Genomic DNA, 21,070 nt, shown 5'->3' on the forward strand with positions numbered 1-21,070 from the left:
TTCGCTAATATCTTCGCGGAAGTCCGAAATTGCTTGGCGCAACTCATATGGAACATCGTCTTAATATCTTGAACCAGGGAATTGATTAAATGTCTCGTGGCAGAGGGGATTTCGTCTTCTCCTGGTGTATCCAAACGTGGTGAACGGTCTAGCTGTCGCTGAGCCATGGGTGTCGCTTGCGGCTTGGTATGTTTTTTGTTTCTGTCAAAGAAGTTAGAGGTGTCCACTGTGGAGGTCCGTTTTGTACTAGACGTCATCACAGGCCAGCTGTATTCTTATTGTAGGTTAATGTTTTAGAGATGATGAGTTGATGCCCCTACACATGGTAGCTAGTACGTTAACTGGAAGAAGTATCCGGCGTGAATGATTTGTGAGAGGACGGTCGTCCCGTGATGATGACACCAGGTCACAGAATCCTGCAATATTCGCTGGTTGTATTGTAGCGGTGGTTTTTGGAGATTACAGATTTAATTGCGGCCTTCAAACTTGTGGTAGGTTTAGATACCGAGTGGGTGCCTATTTTTCATTGCCAAACTGCAGTCACAATATGTTGGGCACATAGGAAATGGATCTCAGAGTGTTCAAAGGTGACAAGTGTGCTATATAGATAGGTACAGGCAATCTGCCTGGTGTTAGCAGTTTCTATTGTAGTTTTCAGGTTGGCCACCAGGGGACAGCAATCCCTCACACCAAGAAGAAGGGCCAGTAAAGAGCTATATTTTAGTGAGGTCAACCCCTTAATGTCTGGTGTCACCTGCGGACAACTAAAACAATAGCACCACTAGGGCCGTTTACCCTTTGTGTGCTGGCAGTGGGTAGACGCTTATACGCGTTGTCTTACTGAGCGATATATGCCACTGGGGACACCTTTTTAGTGATAAATTCGGCATGTGGAGTATTTCAGGAGCCCAATGTCCTCAAGGTCGCCTCAACATCTGGTGCTGCAAAATAAATGGCAGGATTTATATGGCATTCAATTTTTAGTAGGATGGGGATATATCTAGGCGTATAAGAAAAACACTTCAATAGCAGTATGAAATGCACTTGTGTTCAATGCTAGCTTCCAGTAGCTCACCTGGGATCCTAGCTTGAAGCGACAATGTGCTGCCAGATCTTGGTCCCAAGGGACATCCCCTATTCCACCGGAGAATCAAGCGTTGCCTCCTCACACCAGGAGTGGGCAGCAGGGATTCCAGCACCCGACTGCAGCCAGAGGATCGTCCACACAGGAGAATCACAAACGAAGTACAGTGCCTCCGGGGGAGCCTCGACGTCCGATCACAGTCCAACGCAGGAGCCGTCTTTTCTACACAGCAGATCAATTGTACACAGTGAGAAACCACGGGAAACCGCTCTGCACCGTTTCGCCGCTCGGTCTCCAAAGCAGGTAAGAGTCTAAGAGTAGGTGCTGGCTTTCCCTCCTGGGTTCAAGGATGTTTATGTTGAGCCAATGGGGACAGACGCCGCAGGAGAAATGGCGGTGCTGCCACTAGACCCGATCAAACTCCCTGCCACCTTACTTTGTCTTTGTAAGATCTCTCTGGATAGCAAAATGGTTTAGTAGGTTGAGCGATCAAATGAAGGGAATTATAAGCCTCTGGGGGCAGTAAACCGAGAAATAAACTAATCTGGTAAGGCTCTGATGTTATTGTCATCCGATGGTGGTAATTAGGATATTGTTGCATTATTTAAGATCCAGATGGGGGCAAGAGAAAGTTGTCCAGGGACAGAGCATTTAGAAAGCTTGATCATCCATCTTGGCTGTCAGGCCACGCCCCCCAACCAGCAAGTTTTAAAACTTTTGCTTTCTTTGAAAAACAAAACAGGTGCTCAACAGTTCACAGTAATATAGCTCCTATCTGTCTCTCCAAAGACAAAATATTTGCTTTTTGTGCAATACAGCACTCTCCCCACTGCAACTGATAGTTTTGTACATTTTAGTGTGTGATAGCAGTATTCATTACATTTCACTTACTATCATTACATCTGGTTGGCTGGGTGGACAGCTGTGCTTTGGCAACCCTCCTTCTGACACCACTAGTGATATGGGCACTCTTTTGGTGATGCACACATTGACAACTTCTTCTTGTACATTTATTGTTTCCTCACAATAAACAACATGCACTATTTATCTTATTTGGTTTCTATTTCTTTACCACAGTTCGATTAGTATTTCACTACCTACAACTTTGACATAAACTGTCCTACATATTTGTGTTACTCTTCCTGCCAAGCTCCTAGGAACACTTATTTTGCTGTCTCTTTAGCCCTCACTATTATTCCCTCTATTGTCCCATTTATTACTCTATTTCTCTGAACCTTCTGATTGTTCTATACAGATTCCTCTTCAGTACTCGTTATCTCTCCTTACTTTCCGTTCCCCTACTTATGGCGGCCTCCAATTGTACTTTCTATACTCTCCTTTGCCCCCTCATGGTTGTGTTCACTTCTGTCCTCTTTACATTTACCAGGTGTCTTACTTGCCCACTCCTTTGATCCTGTCAGCCAATCACCTTACCTGTTTGGCAGAGAAAGGAGGTTCATCAGGAGTTTCTCAGGGGGGCAGTTTGTCGTCTCGCCACATCTGCCACCCACTTCTGTAGGGCCACATTCTGGGAGATTGTGAGTTTCTCCTTTGAATTCAGGAAATTATCTCCATTTTTTAGAATCTCTTGGACATTCCACAATTCAGCAAGACTGTAGTTCAGATGGAAGCAGGTTCATATACTTGGTTTGCTTTTGGCACCCAAGGAAGCTTGGGGCGGATTATATGTACTCAACAAACTTCAGGTCACATGGGTGTCCCAATTTTCCAATTCTAAATGACAGGAGCCCTACTTCATGTGATATGTGGCTCTACTTCAGCTTTGACCATTTATTATTTGGTCTTGTTCACACCTAAGCACTGTTGTAATACTTAAAGAACACTTGCAACAAATACATATGTACAGTTACTTCACAAGACTTATTTTTAGTGCTCATATGTGAAAGATTCCGTTCAGAGATATATAGCATGAAGTAATTTCACTGTTGGTTAAGACGTTTTGAGGGTAAATATGTATCCATCATAGTCAGGGCTTCCGATTTTTCCAGAGACCATTCCCCTCTAACATCAATACTAATTTGATGTTAAACATATAGTAATTCAGAGGTAATACAGCGCACATGTAACTACACGGTTACTTCCTCCACTTTCCCTTTCACTTCATACACAGCCATGACATTCCGATCACGTGGGTAAATAGTCCGCCGTCCACAGCTGCCTCCCAAGCCCCGCCCCCCTGTGCCGGCTCCGTTCTGTACACACCAATACGTCACTTCCGCTACCAGCCCAGGAAGCTAAGCGGAGACAAGGAGAGAGTTGCCGGTTCAGCCTGGAAAGAGCTTTGTGGCTGTTGCTGTAATCAGAGAAAGATACCATGGCTACAGGTAAATAGAGGGAAGGGACGGCTGCACATCCTGTTCTAGGAAGAGTCATAGGAAATAGGGTGCGGTCGGGTTACTGTCATTTTCAGGGTTACAAAGGCTACTGCTGAGTCATGGGCGGGGCCTGGGATACGGGGGGAGGGGCCTATAGTTGTGGGCGGCGACTCGGGTTGTGGGCGTGTCTTTATATTTCTACAAACACTGGTACGGATCAGAGGATTGGGAACTTAGGTTCTCCACTAGTTGTTGAACTATAAGTCTCAGCATGTCCTATCAGGCAAAGGAATTATATTTCCACAACTGCTGGGGAGGACCAGGCTGCATAAGCCTTTCCAGCTAGAGAGAGAAAAATATAACCTTTATTACAGTCTCTATAAGGCATTATATTGTCAATAATAGGATAGCTTAACTGTGTATTTATAATATTATTATTATTATTATTAACCTGTATTTAGAGAAATTTTTACACAGTCTTTTACAGAGAATAGCTAATCATACACATCATAATTTATATATATATATATATATATATATATATATATATATATATATATATATATATAGTACACATATGTTGCTATTCTATATTACATGCTAATTAAACTCAATAATAAATATGTGTTGATAATATATGTATAAACTCCTGTAAGCAATGTCTGTATAGATAGGTAGCTCTAATGCATCATCTCAGTGTTCATTATAAAAGTTTGTGTATTAGAAAGGAATAATGCCTCCACTACTATAAATTACAGATATTAGAAGTCGCCTTGAATTTCTCCACCCTGAATAAAAGAACCCAATCAACAGACAATATTGGTGACTTCTAATTTTCATATAATTTACTGTAGGGAATTCTATGCATATATTTTTTTATATATCTCAAGACAAAGTGATATTGGCGTTTAGTTGAGTCAATGCAATATCAATCTATAAATTTACAAGGTCATTAATCTATATCAAAAATAGGTGGCAGACATGTCTTATACACTTGTTGTTTGTTATGGATAAAATTCTGTGAAAAAATAAGTGAAAGTAGGTGCTTAATAGTGGGGTATGTAAAATGGTGACATATAATTATGTCAATTCATACGGGACACATATATACTTGCAATGCTTATCAGATAGTATATTTGAGGTCATCCAAGGTTCTCAGCTTGTACTTGGCAGGCTAGCCCTTGCGGTCCATAAAATACAGATAAAAGCAACCATGTAGTTTAGTAATCTTAAAAGTTTATAATATCATAAATAAGTTAATCATCCATCAAGAACTGAATGAATGAGCTTATATGGGTTTTTGCAACATTTACCATGTAGTGCCAACTCTTATACTCCACCGTTCTGATGGTTCAGGTCAGAATTCCACTTTTGCATAGTCGTAAATGAGTTGTTATTACTTATTACCAGTGTAAATTTTTTCAAGTTGATATTTATGGAAAAAGCACTAATATATACACTATATGGACAAAAGTATTTGACCATACCTGTTAATTATTGAATTGAGGTGTTTCATACCCCATTCACACTGCCTAAAAAACCCTGGGTTTTGCCGGGAAGAGATCAGACCACCCAGGTTGTGGCTCAGTGTGAAAGGGGGTCAGTGCAAAATTCTGGATCTGATGACCCGGGACTTTTGCAGGGTCATTCCCATGTCAGTCCCGGGTCGTCTGCAGTGTGAATGGTGCAACCTGGGTTTTTCAACCCGGGTCTTACATAAAGAAGGTGATTGGGGGGATTAGGAACGCTGGAGGATGACGTCATTTCAACGCTGTAGAAAAGAGAGATAGGAGAAAGCATGGCACACTGGCTAGAGGACGAAGAGCATGAGCTGCTGATCATTAGAGGAGAGGAGGAAATAAAAAAAACAGATCACAGGTACTGTAAAGGATGCAACAGTGTACTATAAGCAAAAATACTAAAAGATAAAATAATACTTACAGATCTGGCCATGATTAAAGTAATGCTGTGAACAGTCACAACCCACTTTGGCCCCTTCTTTGTGTGCAAAAAAAAAGTCCCCTTTAAATGAGCTCACCACTTTTCAGCCAATCAAAGCTCCTCTTGTAATGACTATGCCAGGGCACACCCGGGTTCAATATGAACGGGGTTGACCCAGGAAATTCCCGGGTCCAAGATGCAGTGTGAACGGGGTCTCTGAGCTGGGATGATTCCATAGCTGAAGAGTTATGGATTTCCACTGGCATTAATGTAAGCACAAAAACTGTGCTGTGGAAGCTTAATGGAATGGGTTTCCATGGCCGAGCAGCTGCATGCAAGCCTCACACCACCAAGACCAATGCTAAGTGTCGGATGGAGCGGTGTACAGCACACCAACACTGTACTCTGAAGCAGTGTAAACGTGTTCTGTGGAGTGATGAATCATGCTTCTCTGTTTGGCATTCACATGGGCTAGTCTGGGTTTGGCGAATTCCAGGAGAACGTTACCTGCCTGACTGCATTATGCCAACTGTGATGTTTGGTGGAGGGAAGATAATGTTATGGGGCTGTTTTTATCTCCAGGGAAAGGGCAGTCTTAATGCTTCAGCTTACCAAGTCATTTTGAACGATACTATGCTTTCAATTTTCTGTGGTTTGGGAAAGGCCCTTTTCTATTCCAACATGACTGTACCCCAGTGCACAAAGCAGGACTACAAAGACATGGTTTGATGAGTTGGGTGTGGAAGAATTTGACTGGCCCGCACAGAGCCCTGACCTCAACCCCATCAAACATCTTTGGGATGAACTGGAACGGAGATTGTGAGCCAGGCCTTCTCGTCCAACATCAGTGCTGACCTCATAAATGCTCTACAGAATGAATAGGCACAAATTCCAACAAATACACTCCAACATCTTGTGGAAAGCCTTCCAAGAGGAGTGGAAGCTGTTATCGCTGCAAAGAGGGACCAACTCCATATTATAGTATATGTATATGAATGCAATGTCATTACAGTTATAATATAACGAACACACACACAACATTAAAACCACTGACAAGTGAATAAAATTGAGCATATATATTAGGCAACAAGTGAACATTCAGTTCCTGAAGTTGATTTGTTGGAAGTAGGAAAAATGAGTAAGTGTAAGGATCTGAGCGACTTTGACAAGAGCCAAATTGTAATGGCTAGATGACTGGGTCAGAGCATCTCCAAAATGGGAGGTCTTGTGGAGTGTTCCCAGTATGCAGTGGTTAGTACTTGCCAAATGTGGTCCAAGGAAGGACAACCGGTGAACTAGTGACAGGGTCAAGGGCAGCCAAGGGGCTCATTTATGTGCGTGGGGAGCAAAAGTGAGCCCAACTGATCCAATCCCACATAAGAGCTACTGTAGCACAAATTGCTGAAAAATGTAATGCAGGCTATGATAGAAAGGTGTCGGAACACACAGGGCATCATACCATGCTGCACATGAGACTGCATAGCCACAGATCAGTCAGAGCACACATACTGACCCCTGTCCACTGCTGGAAGCACCTACAATGGGCACGTGAGCACCAGCACTGGACCATGAGCAATGGAAGAAGGTTCCCTGGTCTGATGAAACATGTTTTCTTTTACATCATGTGGACGACCGGGTGCGTGTACTTCGTTTACCTGGGGAAGACATGTCACCAGGATGCACTGTGGGAAGAAAACAATCTGGTGGATGTGGTGTGATGTTCTGGGTAATATTCTGTAGGAAAACCTTGCGTCCTGGCATATGGATGTTACCTTGACATGTACCATCGACCGAAACATAGTTGCAGACCAAGTACACCCTTTCATGGCAACTGTATTCCCTGATGGTTGTGGCCTCTTCAGTGCCTTGGCACACTGAAAAAATCCTTCAGGAATGTTTTAAGCAACATGACAAAGAGGTTAAGGTGTTGACTTGGCCTCCAATTCTCCAGATCTCAATCCAATCGAGCATCTGTAAGATGTGCTGGAAAAACAAGTCTGAGCCATGGAGGCCCCACCTTGCAACTTACAGGACTTAAAAGATCCGTATTGGTGTCAGATACCACAGGGCACCTTCAGAGGTCTGTGGAGTCCATGCCTCGACAGGTTAGAGCTGTTTTGGCGGCATGAGGGAGACCTACACAATATTAGGCAGGTGGATTTTTGTTGTGGCGCATATATATATATATATATACTGTTTGGGAATGCTTAGGGTTATTCCGTTAATATTATTATTATTTAATTTGCAGCATCATGCCTGAAATACTACTATTGTATTGTATTTCTCCTTCTCATTAAATTGTGTAGCATCACCCATCAGGCTGACTGCTTGAGGAGATGCTCATTGACCATGTGTTAAACCCTCCCGTCTATCTAGTTTTTGGACCTTCCTGAAGGTCCCATACATGTATGATAGAGTTTATTGTACACACTTGTCTCCCTTTTTCTCTCAGGTTTGAGCTTGGAAAAAACATCTGCCTTCAGGAAAAAGCTGAAGTCTAAGCCCCAGTTTCTGCTGGCTCAGAATGTCGCAACCAGCAGTGACCCGTTGGAGGTGTGTCTTCAAAGGCAGACAGTTCAGGACAGTGTACACGTCTTCCAACATACCATTCCCGCTGAGGGCAAACCGGTTACCAACCAGAAAAACTCAGGTATGGCACATCTACTCAAGCAGGTTTAACGTGTTTTTCTTCTTGATTATTTAGCCCATTGAACAAAAGCCCGCAAGTGTGATTTTCGATAAATACTCTATATACTTAAACTTGACCTGAACCCTACACAAAATGAAGGCAGCAATTTTTTGCATTGTATCAATATTCATGAAAATGTATCCTATCAATTAACTACAAACAAGAGACATCACTGAGGCACAGTGTTTGTGTTAGTGGTCCTTAGTGACTGCAATATTGGTCTAGCCCCCAAATTGGCTGCATTGTAAATCATCCCGTATGAGGGAAAACATATGAACAAACTAGATAGATACATTTACAAATCAACTTTGACCAAAATGAGCACCATTTCTATTATTAAAGGTGATTTTCTTTCCCCCTAAATAATCCCTATGTACCCAAAACATATCTTGCACTCCCTGACATGGTAAGATTATTACACATCCTATATTCTTTAAACTATTATCATTATGTTGGCTCCGCAACACCAAACAGGACATATATAAAACAGGCACATACAAGAAAGACAAAATAAATGCAGACATGAAAATAAAGGTAGTGATGGCCCTGCTCATTAGAGAGCTTACATTCTATATGGAAGAGGGCACAGCTGAAACAAGAGGAACCAGTGTGGATCAGATTGGAGATTGGGACAGTTGTGTGGGTGCATTGGGGAATAAGGTAAGCCCTAAAAAAGACTTTTGCAAATTACGTCAGTTACATGCATGTTTTTTGTTTTTTTAAACCGGCAACCCACGGAGCAGGTTAATATGAATTTTATTCCTAAACCCTAACGCTAATCGTTAACCCTAACTCCTAATCCTAACCCAAACCCCTAAAGTAAAGTGAATACTTACCTGGGTCCGTGCGTTGGCGCTTTAAAATCAGAAATTTGCAAGTCGCGCATGTAAGTGACGTAATTTGCAACAGTCGCAATGTCCTCTCTTCGGACTGACCGTGTGTCTGTTTACTGTTAAGTAGTTATTTTTTCTTTGTCGCTCTGTTCAATATAGGAATAATTCTGTAGGATTAAAGAGTGTCAGTGTTTACAGCACCGATAACTCGATTACCACCGATATGATCTATCAGCTGTGGTGAGTCAGTTGAGCGTTCACTCACATGATGCCTTCTCTCATATCCAACCACAACGCAATGTAGCACTATGCACTCTATCTTTCAGGGCGGTGCTGGATATTTGCTTGCCTAAATGTGATGAGATTACCGTTTATGAAGAAATTTAACATTGAAGAATTTGAGTTCAGCCAACCTTATCTGTTTTTCTGGGACAAGGTATGTAATCATTGAGAGAGAAAGAAATATATACATGTACTATGATTTGCATATTCCAAGCTGATTTAATGTATCGTGAAATGACAAAAACATAAAATATCAGTAATGTTAATATTGGCTCTTGTAATACTCCTCCAGCCCTTTGCTTCTTGTCACAGATTAACTTAGAGGAGCAGTTACCAGTGAGACATTAATAGTTTTGTAGGAGCAAAGTACGAGTTTTATAGCCAGATAATTTTTTAAAGCAGGTCATTTCTGAATCAGTCACCCCCTCGGCATACTTGATGGTGAATAACAGGTCACAGTTGTGGGATTTGACAACCTTCTCAGTCCTGTCGGGTACTAGGATCTTTAGTTGCTGTGACACTGAATGAGCAGTGTTCCTTTCACTTTTAAAATCGTGGGCATTATTGATTGAGTTTTGCCTTTGATCGGAAGCAGGAGCCGGAACTCACATTGACATACCTTTCTACATTGGAACACAGAGCATCCAAACCATAGTATTTTTAATATATCAAAGAAATTGTTCTTGTTTATTTCCACCTAGGAAACTAACTGTACAGTTAATAGACTCATATAAATTGATGTAGTAATAAAAAAAAAAAAAAAAAGTGAAGCAAAAAAAACACTTTCTTGACAGTTGAGAAACAAAGAGGCCTATTTATCAATCACATTTTGCATTAAAAGCCCCCGAAAACAGCAGTTTTCAGGGGTTTATTGCATATTTAAGTATCCTGTTAACTTACGACTAGGACATCGCTGTCTCTGTCCCTGTCTCTTCTAATGCAAATCAAAGATTTTTAGAAACAAGTGCCCAATGGATAATGCCAGTTGAAGATGGTGTTAGCCATTGAAGCCTATGGGGAGAGCATTGCGATAGAGGGATCTTCAGATCCCTCACTATAACTTACCTGCTCCCCCATCCGGTCACTAAAGGTGGCCATTCTGCTATAGTGACCAGAGAGGAGATAGGAGACAGGTCTTTGCAGGAACAGCAGTTTTTCGTGACTGCTGTTCCCAGTGAAGAAGTTTAATAAATAGTCACGATACTTCAGTCCTTATCTTTGTGATTGAAATGAATCGTGTTTAAAATGCGGTTGATAATAAATGTGCCCCTTAATGTGCTTCTTCAGCACATTAACTTAACTTCAGTAAATGTAAGTGAACAGGTCATCATAAACTAACATTTTTCTGATGAGGTGATATATCAAAAATTACCTGTCGATCCTGCTAGCCATTTGTAGCACAAGTCCTTATTTCAGTTATCTTATCACCGTTGCTCCGGTTATTTTGGAGAGCGGCATAGAGACCCAGGCAGTAACAACCTGACCACTACCACCCAGTGTAAATTGCTCTGCTACGAAACTTACAGCTTAAGCTGCTATACTGGGTTCATTCATTGAAGAGATGGGTGTTTCATTAATGAATTACCCCAACCCAGGTGACTGCAATAATAGCTTAAGTGGGAATTACGGGATCAGAGCAGGAGGCAGGTTGGAGTTACTACTGTAGTGCTGGTTGTATGTAGTTGAACGTTTACTATTCTTTTGAATTGATTACAAATTCAAAGAGTTATTGCAATCTATTTCCTATAGTGCTTTAGAAAAAGCATTGTCAGAATATGGCACAGTGGTTAGCATTGGTTCCTCTCAGTGCTGGGGCCCTGGTTGTCACTATCTACATGGAGTTTCTATGCCCTCTCTGCTCTCGCAGTTTTCTTTAGGGTGTTCTGGTCCAGGGAAACGTTCATAAATAAATTATTTGATTGTACTGTGATGCAGAATATGTTGGTGCTATGTAAATAATGGAAAATAGTGAGCATTATACATATAACTAAATAGAAAATTAACCAAGGCTGATTTAAAAATCCAATCTTTTTATTCTGAGCTATAAAAAAAACACATTACGTAAAACCATTGATATTAGTAGTACAAATCAGTTCAGAGGTGCAGAAATGTTGCACACACTCTCATATGTTTTATTCGGTGGCTGATAAACATCAGATCTACCCCATAATCATAATGTACATCACAAGCCGCCAGTTACCTCAATACAGTTATATATAGTGTAAGGGGTATGTAAAAAAAAGTTAATAAATTATGCACATGGTTTACAGTGTTGCTAACATGTAAATAATTAGGTCCTGATTCAGAGTGTAACATAAGCACAACATGCTATTGAAAGAGTCGCACATAAGTGTATGCCTATGTACCTAGATTTCATCTAGGTATGGAGGAGTAGCAGATATGTCTGTTTGACAACACACATACCTCACTGTGTAACCTGCAAACATGTACAAAACCTTAGATTTTATATGTTACAAAGGCAATGAAGCCTCGTTAAACTTCAATAACCTAGCAAATATAGCAGGAACAACTTCCTGACAACTGTACAAAATATCTATAATAATTATTTTTGCTCCAACATATTTGTCAAGTGCTAATCTATAACCGAGTGACTGCTAAAATCTCTCTGCAAATCATTTATCATCCTCTAATTACAAGCGGTTTGCTAGTTCTTGTGTTCATCATCAAACCGCTCTTTCAGGTGTATCTGCGACTATGTCCCAGTCTGAATTCGTAAGTAATTGCTCGAACTTGCACTTACGGTACATTGCCTATGTTAGAACAAACACTTCTTTTCCGTCACTCCTCTTCTGGCGTAAGGAGTTGTAAGCGTCAAAAAGTTGCAGATCTCTATAGGTATGTTCACTTTCTGAGCATGGGCAGTGCTAAAAAAAACTGCAGAGATGCGCTACTTAAATGGGCTTATTTGCCTTACCAGCTGTGCCACCAGTCAAGCCTTTGGTAGTGCCTTTATCTAAGCTAAACTATCACAACTTACTTTAATGAGAGATATCATAAACCAAATGATCTCCCCTGACCCAGAGTTATAATAAACCAAATGATCTCCTCTGCTTCAACTATGTAGCATTCTTATACAAGACCAATGCTGACATGTGAATTCATAAGAGCACAGAGACATGAACTTATTAAGTGTGATTTAAGCTCATGCTGCAAAAATATTAGCAAAACGACATTTATAGATACTATACAATAGTTGCTTGTAAAATAAAAAGGAGTAAACAACAGAAAAATGGTACACTAACAAATGATCAGATTTCTGCCAGCTGGGAGAGCATAAATTTACTGGAACATTTCTCAGTATGAAATGGACTCCCAAAAGTGAATCGGTCCCTTCGTGTACATGGTGTAGTGAAAAAACAAATTCTGTGCTCAATAGACCTGATTGCTTACTATATCTTAAAGCCCCATGTCTATTTTATACATCCAAGTATACAGCACAAATAGCCCCATGCCCACAATATACAGTCTTGTGCCACATATACAGCCCAATAAGTACTCGCTTCCAGCCCTGTGACCTAATGGTGAACTGCTACCGCTTATATGCTCCCTCCGCGGTAGGAGCTGGCCACAGCCCTTATAGACCGGCATACGGCATATTCATGCTGGTGACCGGATGCAGTAGTTTCTTCTGGTTGGCAGTGTTAGTAGACACATGCTTTCTTCATTAACCATGTAAAGTGCGAGTCGTTTAAACATTTTTCAAGGACCCCAAGGGTTATACACCCAAGAACTAGTATATATTTTTTAATGTTTTCACGGCTATGTTTTTTTTGTGTGCCAGTATCGGATCCGTTTGCATTTTGTGTCATTCGGGAGGGAGGCTGAAGTAAAATAGTTACTTAGTCTATGTTTTTATTGTCAAGACATAAATGTATGATGTGAAAACGTGTAATCCTTCATGAGCCCCAATACAAGGTTTCTGTTAATGTCTTTATTTGTAACTCCCACAGGTAGAGCGCTGCAATTATTTCCTAAATGCTTTTGTTGAAACTGCACACCTGAACGAGCCAATTGATGGGAGACTTATGCAGTTCCTGCTTTCAAATCCCAGCAATGATGGAGGCCAGTGGGATATGCTGGTTAATGTGATCGGTAAGGATTAAAAGAAGACAGCTGGGTTTTATTTCTATAAATTTGGCCATGAATGATGTATATTTTTGTTCATGACAGCACTCATGGAACTGATTAGTTTAGTCATTCAGATACTGCCAGATTTACCCAGCTGTGTTGAAACAAGATCTCATGAAAGCAAGCTGCGGTCCCTAATGGCTGAGGTTGAGTAGCAGCTGGTTTTACATATAACATACTCTTACAACATGAGCGAGTTTACTTCAAGTCAATAGTCGGCTGCCCTTTTTTCTCACTTTATTTTGCCAATTGCAACCACATGTGCTGCATTAAATATTTCACATTAATGTTTTTTTTCTTAAAACCAATTATTTAATTCAGGCCAGGTGTCAGCAATTGGAATATAATTAGGAAATATGAAAGCAGACAGTTCTCACTGTGAAATGGCTCAGTTTGGACGCTATGATTTGCAATGCTATACTGCATGGATAGGGCAGCTTTTCTAAGAAAGGTTTTTATGCAGCAGACTGCATGGGATGTAAAGATTCTTTTAACACAAAGTGTTATTCCCAGCCGTTTTTATCCATATGATTGGTACAAGAGGCCTGTGCTGGAATGAAGATGTTTTGACCTTCAACATGTGCAGAATTGGTTGTGCACCGCAGATTGTCGTATAGTATCGATAGACACTTGCCCAAGTCTTGACACTGTTTTAAATTAAACTAAACAAGCCTATTTTAAAAGTTTATATAATAGTTATGAACTGAACACACACACATAAAATGCTCAGGCCAAACGACTCGGACTCCCTTCTGTTGCTGTCTTCTCCATGGCAAGAGGCCATGTCTAAGGCAAAGGGTCCCAAACCCTCCAACTGTGCTAAGTGTCAGATGAAATTACCCACGAGACAGCTAGACCACTCTGCACACCCTGCAGCTGGCATCCACACCCTCTTGGAACGATACTCCTGCAGTGGTACTATTAGCTCAATGGGCTCAATACAACCCAATAAATGGCCCACCTCTGTGGTCTTCCGATTCCCATCAGGGATGCCGGGGATGGTAGTAGCACAACTGGGGAGAGTATGCTGGGGAGGGTAGTAGCTGTCAATGAGGCCTACTGGACTAGATTGTTGGTTCAGTCTGTTGAGTGCTTATATAGTTGTCCTGCAAGCCTCTCACTCTTAAGTGTGCACTTGAAGTGTTGGTGTTCTCCCTGTCCCCCTCCATAACTTTGACATTTCCATTACATTACTACCAATTGGGGAGCATCGCAAATGAATCTGTCATGGACCCTTCCTCCAGTGAGGAGGAAAACAAAATCAGGGGAGACCTATAATCATCTGCTGCTCCTTGCCACTCTAGTCTCTGGTGGATGACTCGACGAACTCTCTTTTTAGGTGATGATATTTGTCCAAAAATCTGTCCCAGCCTCCAACAAACCTAGGAAAAGCACACCATGGCCAGTGTTCTTCCCCTGGGCTAAACCGGACATGTTTCCTGCATACTTAAACCTTTTGACCAGAGAGACCTGGACTTGTGGGAGACTTTATCCTCTGGTATTTCGCCTCTCTAAAAGAACTAGAATCCCTCTTCCTGATGCGGTTGCTTCAAAGATTCCACCGATAAGAGGTTGAAAAGTCTTCTTAAAGTATGTTTTCTACTTCAGACATGTCTTTACAATTTTTTGGGTAGCTAAGGTCATCCTCAAATAGACAGAGCAATTCTTAGAAGGTTTACATCGTGGTGTGCCTGGACCTCTTGCAGAAATTCTTGAATACCCAGGATGCATCAGTGCCAGGATCACATTTATCTTCATGTGTGGCGAGCTGGAAGCAGTAATTTAGCTGCAGATTATCATGCAGCAGGGACAGCATGCACTCTACCAGCATGTTAGGCAAGGCATTGTGGTTTTCTGTGTGTGGTGATGATGTAACCATAGGATTTAAATCCCCAGACAGGAAGTTCTTCAATCAATGTGTACTGTTAAAAATGAAAAGCTATATTTATTATTAGCCTTTGTCTGGATTTTTCCCTGAAGAGTGTGCTCATAGTGTTATCTAAACTAATTAAACACTAGCCACCATAGGGTTTGGGTGGAGGAAAGGGGCGAACAAATATATCCCAAGTACAGTAAGGACGTGTTTGCGTAATTGCAGACAACCACCATACAGGTGTCTGAGGGCTGGTGCACATACACACTCATGATGATGATAGTTGCTATAATTAGCTAGCTGCTTGTGATTGGCTGATAGTGTTCTCTTCATTGCTCATTCATATATTATATGATTATATGGGAGTATTTTAGCTTGAAGGTTTTGTTACTTTCTTTTGTACAAGAGAAGAAAGATTATACTCCTCTTTATTTAAATTGAACCTAATAGAGGATGCGTCTCTCTATCAAAACAAATGTTAAAATTTATCGTTTTGGGATTACACACAAGTCTTCAAAGGAAAGAGCTCAAACCACACTGTCATGTGAGTCCTTGTTTCACGTAAACAATGAGGGGCATGTTGTGAAACACTTAGGCAGAGTGTGACCACCTCTATTAATCTGTACCTGGGTCCCTCCTGTCACTATTTCTAATATAAAAAAACAATTTAATCTTCCCACTCTATCAAAAAGACATGCATAAATAAACCACGTACCATTTTTACAGAATCTAGAAATTTTTAAAGAGAAAAAAGAATACATTGAGCAATATTATGCACCAGTACTGGTTTACTGTCTAGAAAAGTAGTTTCTGTCATTTTTTTTTCATTTTCATATATACACTTTATTTATCCAAGAGAGTATCTCACTCACAAGTGTCTCTGTCTTCGTACTTTCATGCTTTTCCGTAGAAAAATATGGCGTTATCCCAAAGAAATGTTTCCCTGAATCTCACACGTCGGAAGCCACTCGTAGAATGAACGATATCTTGAACCACAAGGTAAGTGAACTGAAAACTGGTGATCAACAGGACTCTTGTTGTAGGAGGATCTTGACGGCAGATCTTGGGCTTTAGGAGTAACCTTGTGCTGCAGTAGCACTGTGCTAAATTACACGACAAAACTTCCTTTCTATGTTATATGCTAATATTAAAAATATACTGCAGTGTGTTGATTGTTAGTGATTTTTGAAGTTTGGCAGTGCTTCACTGGAACAAATGTTTCATATTTAGGTTACATGCATACAATATAGAAATATGTATGTACATTGGAATGGTTACCATGTTTCATATTGGTTTTCCACGGATATGATGTTGGTTAATGGTTTTTGTTATTTTTAAGATGAGGGAATATTGCTTACGGCTCAGGAACATGCTATCTAGCAGCTGTACAAAGGAGGAAATCTCTACGGCTTTGGACACTATGATAGAGGAGGTAAGTGCTATATTGAGTCCACATAGGTGTCTTATACATTACATTATTTAAATGATCATATATGCGTTTTGGATGTTAGTGTTAAGTAAGTGGGTTTCTTTAAAATTAAGTATGAGTCAGTCTCAGCATATGGTTCATTATAAATGAGTTGATACTACTTTGGCAACATTTTAGTGTCGCTAAACCCCCCAAAACTGACCTATATGAACCATGAAAGTAAAATAAATTGTTCAGCGTTTACCTGACATTGCACTGCAGCTCTGTAGACTTCATTCCCAGGAATGTCTCAGGCTTGGTTGTATCAAAAATTCTACAAATGCTAATAAAGATGTGTTATACAAAGTGTATAAACCTTAAGAAGTAAAATACTAACTCCCTGCTGCATTACACACAGCTGGGGGTATATTTACTAAACTGCGGGTTTGAAAAGTGGAGATGTTGCCTATAGCAACCAATCAGATTCTAGCTGTCATTTTGTAGAATGTACTAAATAAATGACAGCTAGAATCTGATTGGTTGCTATAGGCAACATCTCCACTTTTTCAAACCCGCAGTTTAGTGTATATATATCTCCTGAAGTCCTTACCATTTATCTACTTTTAGACAGTGTCCTGATGGCATCTGATACAGGTCAAAAAACTGAGAGTGAGTTGCTGTGACATGACTGGCCCCGCCCCTGTGTATGAATGAAGCAATCCACACTTTGCATTTCTTTAAACAAAGTTTGGCTGCTTGTTTAGTTAGAGAGCCCCTTCCTCCCTAACATGGAAACCTACTGCCGAGGAGATATAGCAAGGAACACACACATATAACACTGCAGTTATTTTATTGTCCATTTATCAGCCTCAGATGTACATTAATATCAAATAGTGGACAGCACAATGGTAAGCATTGCTCCCGCACAGCTATGGAGCCATGGGTGGTGTTTCACTATCTGTGTGGAGTTTGTATGTTCTCCCCATGCTTATGTGGGATTCCTCCGGGTGTTCCAGGTTCCTCCCACAGTCCGCAAATATACTGGTAGGTTATTTTAGTGTGTTTTTTATTTTAGAACACTTAGACTGTAACCTCCACTGGGATTGGATACGAATTACTGAACCTTCTCTGCATCATATGTTATATACAGAAAGGCCGATAATACAGGCTTTAACAGCTGTTTGTTATATGAATGAACACTGGAGGTTTTGCCCACCAGAGGGCAGTATTGTAGAGGAAACTTAGAAGACAAAACTTAGAAGAAACTTGGTGGCAAAGATTCTCAGCCCTGTATACATAGTTCCACTTTTTGACAGCTTTTTGCAAATTTATGCAGTATTTTTTAGTGATTTCTTATTCTCTTGTAATATTGAGCTTTGTGGAAATATTTGCACTGTTAGAATTATGATAGTGCCAAGATCTCATTGACGGCTTTGTGTGATAAATTCCTGTACGTTATACAGACCATAGTAGTGGAGTGGGTGATACCTTGTCGACCGTCACACATTTGTTTTCCAGGAGAGTACAGAAACAAAGCCACAAGTGTGCATTATAAATGTTGCCCCCACTGTAGATTATTGAATGTTGCCCCCTGTTCTTTAATAACAATTAGGATTGCCCACGTTCACTATCTTAATAATTGCCCTCATTCTATATACTAATCAAATTGTTTAAAAACAAACAAACAGTATCATCCCTCTCCTGTATAATAAATAAGAAACAACTCACATTGACAGCTCATTATAAAGAATACCCAATGTCGTCACACAGTAGAAGCAGTCATTTTGTGGGCTGAATCAGTTGTCAGAAAAATGCACCAGCTCACACAATGTGTGGACTAGACTTCATTGTCATGGCACAGCCCACAAAACGTCTGTCCTCATAGATAAGAATACCCTTTAAGTACTGGTTCACTGATTGGCTGAACCACCTGGGTTGAAGCAGACCCAGCTTGGCTCATTTATAACCCGCACCGCCTCTTTATTTGTGCAAGTGCGCCTTTCGGTCTGCCAGACGCATCTCAGGGTACATACCCACTTCCCAGTCCTTGGAGCTGCAGCCGTAAAATCTGTCCGTCTTAATTTTCCGGCTGAAAATGCGCTATGTGGAATGTGTAAAACGCCACTTCGAAGTTCGACCTGCTAACACTGTACGACCATCCAACATGAGAATGTGGGGGGGCACATTTATAACATGTCATATTTTCTTTTTTTTTTTAGTTTGAACATTTTCATTACATTGCTTGAGCTGCACCTACAAATCGTGTTGCTCGTAGTATGTTAGAAGTCCGAGGACACGCATTATAGCCCCTGTTAGCTGGCTGCTGCCTATTTTAACAACTGATTGCAGCTGGCTGAATGTTTTATGTGAGAAATGTCTCTGGTAAATGAAATATTATTAGGATCAGGCCTTTAATGACTAAAATAACATTTGTCCTTTGTGTAGCTTGTAGGTCACTGATCTAGTTCTGAGCAAGTTCATGTCATAGTTTACATTTTTGACAAGAATAGGACGGTTAAAATGTACAGATATCTTGTAAAACTGGTAATCATCATTGTTTTGCCTCTGGTTCTTAGAAAATAGTTCTAGCAGAGATTTCATTTTTGTAAAATGTTATTTTAGGGGAAAAAATAACTTACAGTGACACTCAAATCAATGACTCATAGCCAGGGTTGCCAACTCTGAAATGAAAAACAAGCAACCGCTAAGTGAAAAATAAGCCCAAAACAATCTTAAAAAAACAACAAAAAGCCCAACTTACAGGGGACAGGGGTGTTAGTGTACTGAAAACCACAACGTTTATTGTTCATTATTAAATAAATACAAATAAAAATTTCTACAATCTGTCTTCAATTTTTCCTCAATAGAACATTGGATAAAATACAAATAAAATACTATACCATGTTTCATACAGCATCTGGTACAGTAAAACATTGACCAATTGTGTTCTCACTGCTATTAAAATGCATTGAATGAGAGTTAATAATTCCAATACTTCATTCATCTACTATGAATGGTGACCAGTCAGGGACAAATACGAGATTAAAAGTGAATGTAGTTAGAATAATACTCGGTTTTCTTGCAGTCAGAGGACCTGCAGTTTCACCTTGGGCAATTAATGTGTTAATGTTAACCCTTAAACAAGGTCACATCTTAAATCCTGGAATGCTCCCGGCTGTGCCCTACATCTGCCAGGCTCAGTGATACGAATACTAATATTCTACATACAGACAAAGCACTTATAAATATAATATACAGTATACAGAGAAAATATACGGTTCAGGATACATATCACAGACAGATGTACTGACACAAGTGACTCCTTTCTCCATTTTACATCCCCCTGGTTACTAGGGCCCTCAGCTATACCCACCCCGTGCATTCCTGCACAGGCTCCCCACTAAACCACACCAGGAGATCCAGATTTCACGTGTTCTTAAATCCCCGGGCTTCTCTCACCTCTTCCCAGTTCTACTGCTTCCTAATCATTCAGCGCCTGAGAGCTCCTGATAACACACCTGCCAGCAGCTGAGGTCACGCCCACTTAAGAAGAGAACAGCAGCATCCAACACTGAAGCATTCTTACACAGAAGGCAATAAAGCTTTATTTTATTTAAAAAAAAAAAAAAAAGTGCCCGAGCTTGTAAAGCCCAAAAATCCGCAACCCGCGGCAAGCAGAAAAAACTTGCAACTTACAAATAAAACAAGCCCAATTCCGCTTGTCATAAGCAGAATTGGCAACTATGCTCATAGCTAAAAATAGACACATAAAGTGTTTTGTAGCAACTGGAAAAACAGAACAAGTTTAGAATATAATATATAAGTAACACTAATCTATGTTGTCCAACCTGTCTATGTGGTTTAATAATTAGTATATAGCAATGCCCATCATGTCTGAATGTCTCTTCATAGCTCTCTTATGGGAAACCTTGGGCAATCCAGCTGCTGTAGAACACCTATAATCATCAATTGGTTGAGCATTATGGAAGACGTAGTGAGCAGGGCCGTCTCTTCCATTGGGCACGACGGGCAGGAGCCCGGGGGCCCTGCAGGCAAGGGGGGCCCGTCCGACGCAGCTCTGTAAAAAAAAAATCCTGAAAAAAAATAAAAATTAAAATACTTACCTTGTGGTCACGTCAGCAGCGATCCGGCTCCCTCCCTGGTCCCCTCTTCTGTGCTGTGCTCGCAGTGAATGCTGGGCGTGATGTCACGCCCAGCATTCACTGTAACCACAGCACGGAAGAGGGCAGAAGAGACTCAGCGGCGCGGAAAAAAGAAGAGGATCGGACTTAAGGTAAGTTAAGGGGGCCCATATATATATATATATATATATATATATATATATATATATATATATATATATATATATAATATATATATATATTTTTTTTTTTTTTTTTTTTTTAGGGGCCCGGTACACGCCATTGCCCGGGGGCCCATAAAGTAGTTAAGGTGGCCCTGGTAGTGAGCAACAA

At 40.6% G+C, this 21,070-nt stretch overlaps 1 protein-coding gene across 1 annotated transcript in view; it reads left to right on the forward strand.

Annotated features, from left to right (window-relative positions):
* Nucleotides 1–3,310: 3,310 nt before the first annotated feature.
* Nucleotides 3,311–21,070, forward strand: part of BLMH (bleomycin hydrolase) — a 42,701-nt gene continuing 24,941 nt past the window's right edge. Inside the window, exons 1-6 of the mRNA XM_075196879.1 lie at nt 3,311–3,429; nt 7,814–8,011; nt 9,210–9,319; nt 13,137–13,278; nt 16,098–16,186; nt 16,527–16,619. Coding sequence (XP_075052980.1) covers nt 3,420–3,429; nt 7,814–8,011; nt 9,210–9,319; nt 13,137–13,278; nt 16,098–16,186; nt 16,527–16,619 — 642 coding nt within the window. The 5' untranslated portion in view covers nt 3,311–3,419. The remainder of the gene's footprint in view (nt 3,430–7,813; nt 8,012–9,209; nt 9,320–13,136; nt 13,279–16,097; nt 16,187–16,526; nt 16,620–21,070) is intronic.

This window comes from Mixophyes fleayi, chromosome 2 (assembly GCF_038048845.1).
Source record: "Mixophyes fleayi isolate aMixFle1 chromosome 2, aMixFle1.hap1, whole genome shotgun sequence".
Lineage (NCBI taxonomy): Eukaryota > Metazoa > Chordata > Amphibia > Anura > Limnodynastidae > Mixophyes > Mixophyes fleayi.